At 43.8% G+C, this 12,637-nt stretch overlaps 1 protein-coding gene across 10 annotated transcripts in view; it reads left to right on the top strand.

Moving 5' to 3' along the window:
• CHLSN (cholesin) overlaps nucleotides 1-12,637 on the top strand; it is a 99,204-nt gene that overhangs the window by 75,597 nt on the left and 10,970 nt on the right. For 9 of the 10 annotated variants that reach the window (XR_014886877.1, XM_085238062.1, XM_085238058.1 and 6 more), the window contains exon 3: nucleotides 3,562-3,737. Coding sequence is in view for 9 of the 10 variants with exons in the window: in XM_085238062.1 (XP_085094188.1) it covers nucleotides 3,562-3,737 (176 nt within the window). In the remaining variant the exon portion in view is untranslated. Of the gene's footprint in view, nucleotides 1-905; nucleotides 1,023-3,561; nucleotides 3,738-12,637 lie in introns of those variants that run through there. The other variant, XM_010719665.4, reaches the window with a different exon arrangement.

The following is a 12,637-nucleotide window of genomic DNA, read 5'->3' as shown; positions in this document are numbered from 1 at the left end:
TCAAAACATGGCACCCAATGGCAGTACCCCTTTTACAGCACCTTTTTCAGGCCTTCTGGAAAACTTCCAGTGGAAGGCTCCCACCTCCTTAATCATGCCAGAACGCTGCCTCTCCTCTCAGTGTCACTCATTCAAGTGTGCTGACCTGGCCTGACCTCGTGGAGATGGAGACCTAATGAGCCCACGGCCCAAGGTGCTGCGGGAGCTCTCTGCAGGCTTTGCACATAAGCAAGCGTTGTGGTTTTTCGTACGCACGTGTTTTAAATTTATCACGTCAATAAACAAGTGTATGGCACGCTCAAACAGGGCCTTTACAATGGTGTAGTGAGGATAAATTGCAGCGCTACAAATTGCGGTGTCACGTTATAAATATAGAAGGAGACAACGTGGGATATTTACGGCCTCGGCACAATGAAGTCCCCTGTTGGTTTTTGGGTTAGTGTTTGGGTTGCTGTTAGTTTTTCTTTGTGTTGTTTTTAATTTAAATAATGAGCTATTGCTAAGAATTGGAATCTGAATGGCTCTCAAACTTTGGACGCATCTTTCAGAACAGCAGTCACACTAATGGTACAGGGAAAGCAAGATGAAAAAATAATGCTGCTGACTTGAAGGAGAGATGCATCAGGAGAGTTCCGTAGCAGAGGGCGTTTAAGTTGAAGGAAAAGCAGCGAGGCTTTCCATTTCATGGCAAGCCTTGGGTTGCTTTCTTTGGAGTCCCACATTCTGGGGAATATTGGTTTCTGTTGTGCCGTGTTGTGTTCATTTTATGATTGTTTTTTTAATTATGGTAAAACTAACCTCAGCTTCAATGGAGAATGCGCTCCCAAACGCACACATTTAATGAACCAGCTGAGACTTGAGGCTTTCTCGTTAAAAACCAGTCAAGGACAGACTGTGGCACACAGTGCTAATCACGGATCAAAGTCCATCTGCAACAAGAGATGTCTGAGCAAACTGCAGGACGTGTGCTGGGAACTCCCAACAGGACCTCATGAGTCCCATTTCGGTTGGACCAAATGATGGTATGTGCTATGGGAAAGGTACCTTAAGCTGTAAATCCTCACTCTTTCAGCCCTGGAAAGGTTCCAGCCTCGAAGGGAGAACAATGCTCGTGTTTCAGATGGCCTACAGTGCCCAAATTGTTAGGCTGGAAACAAGCGTTGTGAGGGCCTGGTATTTATGTTGGGACCCACTTATGGGGAGGGAGCAACTTGTTTTGTTTTTAATGGAGCAGTCGGGAGAGGGATAAAAAGCTTTTTGATAATATGAGGAATGTGTGGGGGAGGGGAAGGTACAGAGATAGCAGTTACTGTAAGTCTGAAGCAGCGGAGGCCTCTTTATCAGAGCAGTTCTAATGATGTGCCACAGGCACTTTATTTGAAAGCTTCATGGCTTGCAGAAAAGTAAACAAATTCATTACGTTATTTTTAAAAGAAGATTAAGCGTAGTGTGTCGTCTGTCGGACAGCTGCTGCAGTCATCTTTTGCAAACACTTCATACACGACCACCCTCGGTGCTCCCAGGCTGTGTGGTGGGGCTGTCATTTCAGTGAGTACCACCGTGGCTTTTCCAATGAAATGTTGTTTCCTATAGAACAGTTATGTACCTACCTTCACCTAGATGTTATTTGAGGTATGAATTGTTATCTACACAAATGCAGCAGACATTGTTTGTTTGGGGGTGAATGCTGGCTTTCCATAACAAGAAATTAAAAGCATTTTAAACCAAACAAAAAAGCAAATCCTCTTTACTGCCATTTATTCTGACGTCCACTTTCACATCCTTATTTGGTCTTTGAAAACACAGAGTAGAAAGGATGGGTCAAAGTAGGCTTAGCTAATGCAGGAATTAACACTGAAGCAACGTGTGGTGCTTGGCAGGTGCCTTTGCCAGATCGGAGTGCATTCAGGTGCTGCCCTGTTTACCTGGCCTTTGCTCTGCAGGTCAGCAGCAGTAATGCTGCTTAGCAGCAGGCCAGTGCCTGGTGCTCATGCCTGGGAAGCATTGGGTCCTTAAACCACAGCAAAGGCATCACAGTTCTGTTCAGGACTGTGTGAGCTCTGTAACTATCAAGCTGCATGTGGCTCTGGGCAGCCTGGCCTGGTGGTTGGTGACCCTGCAGACAGTGGGGGAGGTTGAAAGTAGATGATCTCTGAGGTCCTTTTTTTTAAGCCAGGCCATTCTATGATTCTACAGTGATCATGTAAACTAGGAATTAGCACCATCCCTTTGCTCTTCATCTTGGAAATGTTCAAACTGAGAGTAAGAGTCTCATTTGCAAAACTTCATGTTTTTTTGTTGTTGTTGTTGTTGCTCAGTTATTTCCGAGAAGTTGTACAGGAGAGGTGGTTTTGCTGTGTCCAATTCCTCACTGCTTCCTGAGGTCCATGGGGACACCCAGAAGGTACTTTCTCTGCATTTTCATGGAGGTCTGTCCAAGATAATCACAGAGCTCTGCAAAGCCTAGATCTCTTCAGAACACCTGATAGATATGAAGGCCTGCTGGATCTGACATTTGTCCTTCTGGAGCATCACTGAGGAGAGGAAGCACAGACACTGCTGGTTTTGGACTGCAGAGTGTTCAGACAGGAAAACAAAATGTACTGGGATGTGGAAATCACAGGGGGATGTTGAGTAACAGCCATTCAGCTGGAATTTCTCATGCTTCCAGTTGGTACTTAACAAGTCAGAGGGACTGCTGCCTGGAAAGATGAATGAGCAGTGCTGGGAATCACTGGGGTATGCCTCGGCGTGCTGTGGAGCAGCTCTTTGTTTCTACACTGCGTGATCTCACCCTGATCAACTCGGTGTATTTGCTGAACGCTCCTCTTCTGTACGTGAAACAAATGTTTTCGTTTTCAGTATAGTTATGCGTAAATTTTTAGTGACTGGGTTTTCAAGATGAATTACGAACTGTTTTGTCTGAAAGCGTGTAGAATTTCCAACCTTTGAGGTTTATTTGTGTAGATGTGTTTATGCAGGATTGTGCGTGTTTACCCAGGGTTGCCAAAGGATCTCCAAGAGGTATAGGAAGGTGGTAGATGTCACATCTTCCCTTCTGGCAAAAGGGAACTCAGGCCCATGGTTGGAAAGCAGAGGTTTTCTCAGTCCAGGACAGTGTGATCTTCCAGTCCCAGTTTTAAGGGAGCACTGTTCCCATATACACGTGTGTGTGCTAAAAAATTCCATACCCTCCCTCCACTGTGAACAGTCTCTGCTGCTGATATCCCTTGTTATGAGAGCACAAACAGCACAACAAATCTTGGAAATGATGTTTAATACCGAGCAAAGGAAGTGCTTGCTCCGATTGCTGTACTGCTGAGATCAGTGCTCTCATCTACAGAGGACAGAAAAGGCCTCTGCAGACTTCTGCAGAGTGCAGCATTTGCAATTATGTGAGCTGAACAATGTAGAAGCTTCGTAGTTTGGTGTATGGTAAAAGTATGAAGCTTGAAGCTGCTGGTTTAAAATATTAACTGTGCCCTTCAGTTGCATTTATGAATGTTTTGTTTGTCTTCCTATAGAAACAGAATCACTTTATTTAAATGTTTATTATTTCAGGCAGCTGATGAAGAGGAAGATCTTACTCCAGAGGAAAGGAGGAAATTGGAAAGAAAATTGAAAAAAGAGCGGAAGAAAGAAGAAAAAAAGCTGATGAGAGAAGCTGGAATCTCTACTAAGAAAGCAGAACCCAAGAAGCTGTCGGGATCTGAACTGGCTCTGGCCTATTTAACCAGGTAAGGCTGCTTGCAGCACTGCAGGTGCTATGTGCAGAAGCAAGCTGTAAACCATGCCAGCAATCCTGAACAAGCTGAACCAAGAAAAAAGGCATTAGAGGAAACTGCTGCAATTAAGTAATAAGCTAAAGCTTCATTTCAGTTGACACCCTTTCACCTCATTTTATGTATAGCGCATAACAACTGAAGGATGTTGAGTACGGCACAAACATTTTATAGACAGACAGTTCCTCTCCTGAATGCCTTATAGTTCAGATATAAATATCTCTGGATTAGCTGCACTCACAGAGATGAAGGGCGTATTACAGAAAATATTGCATTGAGGAAACTAGTTTTAAGTGCACTGTTTTAAGCAAAGGAGTTTTCTCTATATGTAAGCAAATTGCATTATGGACTCCTCACTTAACCTAATGCATGATATTTGGATATTTGTACATTAAGACACGATTATGCCACCATTTTAAAGTGAATAGTGTACAGTGCCTTACTTCTGCATACCAAAGTATACAGGGAGTCCAGTGGCCTATTTCGGATCGGAAGCAATTACTTTAGCTAGCATACTGATTTAGAATACTTTGAATTCCAACATAAAGCAACATCTATGTTTAAAATAGCTGAAACAAAGCATTCATGGTACGCTGCAGACAGTAAGAGGTCATGTATAAGCAGGAAAGTAGTATTTATTTTTTCCCTGAACTACAGAATAGACCCTGTCTCTAAGACCTGCAGAGGGCTGGCGTGTTACCAGCAGTGGGTTACCACGGGGAATAATTCCATCGCTGCATCTCTGGCCATGCTTAAAACTGAAGCATGCAGACTGTCTGAGTTGTTACTTACCGCTCTCAGTGGGGAGGGAGGAAATTAATTGCATTCCAGGCAGAGGGACATGTGCATTTTTGTTACATAACCCTCAGCACGCAGCGATAGCAAAATGACAATAATATTTTTGATCTGGAAAACAGCTGGAATGGTTCACCACTGTTTTGAACTGCAGATGGATTGAAAGTTATCTTTGAACCATCTGCTCCAACTGTACTCTGGTATGTGTGCAAGTAAGTGGCGGATCTAGAGATAATGGTTTTCAGGTTTGGAAAGCAAAGGAACAAGCTGTGGGGTTTGGGTTGATATTCTGCTTCTATCTGTATGGATTTGTGCCTTGTTAGATGAGAGAGTATGAAACTATATTTGAGCTGATTTGACTGCAGAGTTTAACCTGCACCACATGACCTTGAAGCAGTATGCTGGCTACACAGCATGGTCTTGTAATAGCAGAGCCCCACAGCTCTAGGTATGGCAGCACGTTGTCTGGGGTTATGTCAGCAACAGATGGTTTGAATTTTGTACACTTATCAGGGATAGCAGTAAGATGCTGAACTGCCAAATGAACGTAATCATAGGGCGTGTTTTGCCCCATATGTGCTGTGACCTCCTCGTGTCCTTGGAGCCCAACTGTAAAAGCCCTGACGACTTCAGTGGGTCAGAGATTTCAGTCTGTGTGTTTCTGTGGGGCTACAGGTGTGAATGACACATGGAAGGATAAGGTCATCCTGCAGATGCAGGAGCACAATGCAGTGGGAGGTAAACAAAAGGGCGCTGTGGATTTATGATTTGCCCCACCTACGGCAGAAAACCTGACATTAAATAGTGCTAAGTGAGGTGGCCTCTTAACTCCCTGATGACAAGTGAATCTCCTGCATTACAGGTGGAACTTGAAGTACCATAGAATAATTAAAGCAGTCATTTTTATTAGTTAAGAGACTGACTATTCACAGCACGAGAGCACAACTGAGGCTTCAGCTTTGACAGGAATTTGTTTTAAGTTTGATAACTTTCAAAGGAAAATGTTAGAAATCATTCAGTGAAGGAGTTCTGTTACACGCAGACTTTTGACATGCAAGGGAAAATTCTGCTTGTTTTGTAGGTCGTACATTTTTAAGAGGTAGTGCTTCTCTTGGAGAGCAGGGCCATCTTTTCCGGTCTGTGGGATGAAATGAAGAGGAATTCTTCAGCAGAAAACTGAATTTCCATTTCTAGCAGTAATGTCAGGGAGAAATACCAACATCTTACATGGAAGAACAGCAGGCGGGCAGCTCTGAAGATAGAGAGGACTAAAATAGGGTGCTAAAGCAAAAAGGGAGACAGAAGGGTGATGTAACTATGAGAAGGAGAAAAGAAAATGAGGAATAATGCTTTAAAAAAAACACAATGGTGCTGAACAGGAAGAAAGGAACAGCAAAGCAGGAGGGAAGAGCTGGGTGTTGGTGGTTGCACAGAGCTCTTCCTTTTCCTCTTAACAATGACGTGCTTCTTTTCTTTCAGGATGATTCATAAATCTAAGGTCAGAATGCCTCTTTTCTTTGATTCTTAGAAAACAGGAAGTAAAATTCATACTTTTTAAAGCTGTAGGTGCCTTCAAGTGAAAAGACGTTGCAATTCATGAGAATTCTAATTAGACGTAATTATAACCCAACTGACCTTTAGTGGTGCTAAAATGTTGGCAGAACTTGTTTGCCTTGGCAAGTTGCTCTCCTTTAGAAATGTTTCTATTGCTGTACTTAGCTCAGCAAGTTGTTGCTTTATGGATCTGCTCATATGGATTTCTCCATCACCCATCAAAGTAATAGAAATGAGAATAGATGTCACCCAAAGTACATAGAATTACAAAGATGGCATCTTTTGTAGAAGGAACAGATAACAGCACTGTGTGAATATTGCTGTGAATTACCCGAGCCTTAGAATGTTACCTACCATGTGCTCACATTGGAAAAATAAGCTGCTAGAGTGCGTTTCTTCTCTCTCTGTCATGATTTATATGCCACCAGCACTGTGTGTCACCAGGGTGTTTTCCAAGGCATTGTCTTTCTGGTTTCCTCTGCCTGCTTTTGTATCGCTGCCTTAAATTTAGGTGAGAATGTCAGAGACCTCCTCAGAAAATAAGAAAGTAAGTAAAAGTAAGATGCTTACCACAATGATACAAAGCAAGGGCACGTTTCAGAACACAGAAGTAAGACAGTTTGGCACTGAGTGGGAAAATGGTGTGGCAGCAGAACATGGCACTGTGCTGGAGTGCTGCTGGAGCAGTGCATGGCCTGGGGCAGCCCTTCATCTGCGGGGCTGCAGGATGGAGGCACAGCACCATCCTGGGCCAGGCTGCAGAAAGGCATTAATAGGTGTCTTTCATTTTGAGAGTTGCAATTGATGTTTCCCCATCCACGGCTTCAGCTTTTAGGTACTAACAGTAACCAATGCACAGAAATCTGAACATCACAGGTTGTCTTTTCTTCCCCCATACAAGATTAGCAGAGCTTAACACACCTGAATGGCAGGTAGTGCCAGTGCATCAGTCTGTGCTTTCCCGAGCTGCTGAGCTGCTCTCGATGCTTGTTAGAAGTATCTCCTTGGCAGATGTTTTGCTCATTGAACTGTGACTTTGCCATTGTCCCTGGGATGTAATGACTGTCTTATGTAATGCCTGTGAGACGGAGCTCTGTGAGCCCTGACTGTTGCATCAAGCAGGAATGTCTCACTGCAAACCCCGCACCAGTAGGGCCAGGGCAGGGAGTGTTCCCCGTGGCAGGGAGATGCAGTTGGTGTAGGAGCTCACCAGTTACCTTGAAGTTCATCAGCTATTGCAGCACTGATCGAATTGCGAATCTCAGCCAAAGCAAAAGTTGGGCTGTGAAGGTGTCCTGAAATAGCAGCTTTCCCTCAAAGATGAGAGGGTTGTGGTGGTGGAGGGCGGTTTTGCTTTAATTATTGAAGGGTTGTTTTGTGAAGGTTCTGAGGCAAGTGTTAGCTATGGATGTAACTGATGCATTCATGTGTGCTTTCACAGTCCTTAGTTCTAGAAGGAGCTGCCTGAATCCAGGAGTCAGATAGAGGGTAAATTTGCATTTGGCGTTGTTCTGTGGTTGCTTTTGTGAACCTGGGCAGACGTTCGCTGCTATCTGATTTCAAAGGCTTGCACTTCTCCTCACACTGCACAGAACAGAGCTTTTGTCTCAGGACTGCTCCAACTTTCTGTGTCGCTGATTTTTAGTTGTACCTGCCTCTGAGCGGTATTCCTCCCCTTGACCTAAATCAGAGCATGTAAATCCCTCTGTAAAAGGGAATGTTAGCCCATTGATTTTAACAGCTGGACAGATCAGCCTCATTTTAAAGGAAGTCTCTGTCCTTGTTCGTGGCAGAGAAATTAGACTTGTCTTATTAAGAGAGTAGGGTTACCTTATCGTCATCCTACAGTCCCCTGTGGCATCTGCTGGAGCCCGGTCAGTTTGTTTGCAGTTCCCTAGCAGCCCCAGCATTACTCACAAACCCTACAAAGCTGTCAGCACAGCACCCACACCTCGGCTATTTTTAGGGTGCCAGTATGCCTGCAGCTATTCCTGCGGGGTGGATGCAGAGTGCATTCTCACTCTCCTGGTTTGGTGCTGCGTAGGGCTCTTCTGCAAGGCATACAGGCACGTTGCCTTTCTTGCCAGGATATATGAGGCAGAAAAGGTAATCAGTTATTTTGGTTACGTTGGATCTGTTACTGAGCAGGGTTTTGTAAATCACAGTATTTCCCATACTGAGTATGGCCTGCGCCTGGCTGCTTCAGAGTTCTGAATCTCCCTGCCTCTCCAGTGAAAGATCTGCGAGGCTCCATCTTTCTTTGAGCCACATCACATTGTGATTTCGTGTTTTTTTTTGCCACACGTGGAAAACCTTTGCTTTTTTCCCCCTCCCCAGCCCATTGGTCAGTTTTGTGCTGATGGCAGCAGCTGCGTGAGCACACCAACCGTACCCACAGTCAGTGTTGCACTGAATGTAGAAGAGGCAGCACTTCTTGTCCTGCTTCAGCCTGGCTGTGACCGAATCAGACACACTGCCATTCCAGAGCTGCATTTACGATGTACATTTCCAAACATTAGCATCCTCATCATCTGATTATTCAATCTATGCATTTAGGATTCTGTGAAGATCACAGTGCTCTCTCAGCCATGGCAGCACACAGCACTGCCTGTCCCATCAGGGTGTCTGGCAGCCCAGTACCAAGATTGCTGATGCACCCACTGTCTTCTGCATTCACTTCTCTGTGTCTCAGGGGCAAGTGATGTGCAGGGCTGTGCTGGAGCCCTGCCAGCCTTCTCCTAACCCCCCTTGTGACACCTGCAGGATGTCATGTTGTGCAGGAATTGCTTTTAAAGCATTAATGATGAACTCCTTGGTGTTAAACTCTAAAACTGCTTTTTAGAGTCCCAGTACAACAATTTCGCTACTTTGCAAGAAGCTCTTTAACATCTGTCTTTACTTCAGCCACTTCCTGCTGATTTCTGCTCTGATGTCTTTTTTTCCTACCTGTAAACACTGCAGCTCTGCAGACAGAGTGGTGCAGGCTGTGAATGCAGAAGGGCACGTGGGAATGGCAGGGCCACGTTTGTGGTCTGCGGCTGTGTCACAGCAGCCCAGCTTTGCAGTGCTGGGTGAGGAGATGGCTGCAGGGCTCTGAGCAGGGAGAGTGCCTGTGTGACCCCGTGCTGTGCAGGAATACTGGCTCAGGTCTGGAGATGAGTTGAGTACCAGGGTAAGGCTCAGGTGAATCTGAATTAAGAAGCCATGCCTCTCAATCTCGGCTATTCTTACCAAGAGTTTCTGGGCAGAAGAAAAAAAAAAAAAATTAAAATAAAAAAATAAAAAAAATCCTGGAAATACGTTTGAATATCGGTAATTCTGCCCTGGAAATGTGCCAGATGGCCAGAGCTGGATTATTTGTTTATTTACTTTATAATTTCAGTCATTTCCAGCAAGGCATGTCCATATTAGCAGATCAGGTTTTGAGGAACATAGGTACTGAGAACTCTGAGTGAGCAGCTCTGGTTTCTGGAGACAAAACAGAGGACTGAAGATTCTGAAATGTCAGGTTACGAGACTTGTAAGTTTAGCTCAAGTAGGAATTCTTAGATACTGCAAATATTTCCTCCTTATTTCCAGCTCATTCAAAAGGAGGCAGTATTATAAAATGCACTATTGCCTGATGTTCCAGTAGAATTAGTGGAGGTTTGTGGTTCGGCTTACTAAACTGAGCTTTGGAAAAGCTGCTGCTCTCGCATGTCTTTCCCTGCACCAACCCTCTTATGGGCTAGCCATTAATAGCATTCTGAAGAAACTCATTTCTGTCTCATGTAGGGAAAGGATTTGGAATGGCTTTCTGGCCCATTCGCTCAGCACTTCCGTGTGGCTTAAGAGGAGAAGGGAGGAGGTTCATGTCCGTGCTAAATTCGTGTCCATCCGTGGATGTTGTGTCTTGCTAAATCTGCTCATCATCCCATTTAGTTTATGGCAGAGGAAGGAGATTTCTTCTTGTCCTCTCCATAAATGCTCACTACATTTTACAAAAAGGGAGAAATAGATTAAAAAACTCTAATCCTGCTTTACGGCTTCAAATCAAATCACTTGTCCTTCCAAATCTTTGAATTAATGTTATTGAAGGTCACAAGGGCACCTCTCCAAGCGTTTCTCAGTAAGAGCTGCAGAGGGTCTTTATTGGAAACCTTCTGTGTCTGCAGCTCTACCATTTTTACAGTGTGAAACAAAGCTGCCACAACATTTGCTTGGGCGTTTGCTTCCAAGAGTCTCATGGGGAAGTGCTGTATTTAATAGCATCATTAACGTGACATCTTCTCCATTTCTTATTTTGGAAGAGGAGCTTGCATGGATTTGTTTCTGTGGTGTTCTGTCGGGATGTTCCTAAAGGCCACATCTGCACTGATTTCTGGGTGCACATGCCATATAGAGATTAATATTCCATCCTAGCTACTCTGAAAGAGCTTTCTGTCTTTGTCCAGGTCTATGTGTAAGGAGGGCAGGAGCATGTCTTGTTTTGAACGTATACTTTCTATATGTCTAAGTGCTTCCTCAGATGGAGAAAATTAGATAACAAGTGTTAAGCCTATAATTATCGGGGTAAAATACTTGAGGTTCCTTTGCCTGATTCTCTTTCCTGGAAGATAACTTCTTTTTTCCGAACCTAATTAAGAAAATGTAATGCATCCTTTCTTAATGACTCTCATTTCCAGTAAAATAAAATTTAGCATAAATGAATTTTCTTAACAGCTTATTAAATGTAGTCACTAGATATTTGCTTTCATCTGTGCATAGCATCATACAAAAGAGGTTGCATCTAATTAAATAATTAAGCAGCTTTAATGTATTCTTTCATGTGAAATGACTTCTGGTAACCTTGTAAGAGGTATTAGAGAGGTTTGGAAGCAGGAGTCTGTAATCACCAGGCAGTGTTCTTCAGGTACTGCTGATGCTTTTAAACAAAAGCAGACTGTAGAACGGGTTCCCTTTCGGTGAGTGAAATATTTGCAGTGTGTTCACAGAGCATAAAGCCCACCAGTTCCATCCTGACCCATCTCCTGGACTCACAGAGGACATGCATTCCTATTTCCTATCACCTACACTCTTCCATTCGGACCATGCTCCTGCCTTGGCAGAAATGCAGAGGGAAGGCCGTGTGTTTTCTCTGTGCCGTAACACTGACATGTGGGAGAATTAGCACCTCCAGCACGCTTCAACTATTCAGACAATGCCCAAATATTCAAAGTACAGTAGAAAGTGGTTTCGTAGCTGTAGGGAATCGTTTAGGCAAGTCAGCCAAGGCCAAAATTAAAATTTAAAATGCAGTTGGCAATGATTATTAATCAGTTAGCTCCAGGGAACCATCACAGCTCCCCAACCCCAGTTAGACTAACAAGCAATATTTTTCAAATAATAAAACCGGATCCTTAATAAAACGTGTCTCCTTCACACAGTAATAAATGCAGTGGTGCCCCAAAAGGTATCAATAATTACTTTCATACGAATAAAATCGGCTTGGAGTGAGAGCCACCTGCAGGAAGCAGTCATGGGCAGGTCGGTGTCTCTAAGCAGGTTATCTACAGCCTTGGTGACGCAGTGCACATCACAGGGTGTTGGGAGAGGACACCGCAGTGCATGGGCAGGCATTGCTGAGCACAGCAGCTGCACTGAGGAAGCCCACGTGGGCCATCAGCTGTGCTGCGCTTTTCAGTTCCCTTCTCTCAAAATCAATCTCTTCTTCTGTGATAATTCAACTCCTACTTTGCCTTCTTTTTATAACTCTATTAAATAAGAAGCACATTTAGCATGGCGCTATTACCTTCAGTTTTTTAAGCCTACTGCATTCAAGCTTCTCTGTAACTACTGGAAACAACGGATGGTTCTCTGTATAGTCTATATATTTTCAAATCAAATGCAGTTTTCTTCTAGACGAGCTAAAACAGATGCCAGCCACTAAATAATAGTACTAGAAAAGGATTTGTTTTTTTTTAATTGGTTATTTTTCCCCATTGGACCGCGGGTGGCAGCTGCAGGTAGGTCAGTGTCTATGAAAAGCTGACGAGTTGAATCACAGCTGAGACGCCCTGCGTGTATTATACCACACATAAGAAGTACGAGCTCTACTGATGACATATCGTATGCTTTTGAGGCATTGTTTCAGCTTTCTGGGTCGACTTGCCTTCCACTTATCACCTGTGGCATCAGTCTGTGCCCTGAGCTCTCACAAGGAACGCTCCATGCTGGCTGTGAGCAGTGCCTGTGCTGGAGCAGGAAGGGCATTTTTGTCTTGGATGAAGCTTCAGGATGCGAGCGTAATATAAAGTGTAACAAATAATGGCAAGTGATAAAAGTGCACATAATAAAAGATACGCTGTGATAAATGTTTAATGTAGATCTAATCAAAGATTTGCTTCAGGGCACAAAGGCTTTTTCCTTCTCCTTTGTAAATACTTTCGAAGGAAGTTCTCTGATTTGTATAATTCGCTGCATAGATACGATCTGTCCTTATATTAGACAATAGAGCCAAAATGAGGTATTAAAAAGGATGTTTCTTT

This window comes from Meleagris gallopavo, chromosome 16 (genome assembly GCF_905368555.1).
Source record: "Meleagris gallopavo chromosome 16, MGAL_WU_HG_1.1, whole genome shotgun sequence".
Classification (NCBI taxonomy): Eukaryota; Metazoa; Chordata; class Aves; order Galliformes; family Phasianidae; genus Meleagris; species Meleagris gallopavo.
Note: the sequence above shows the minus strand (reverse complement) of the source record. Positions and strands in the feature narration are given on the sequence as shown.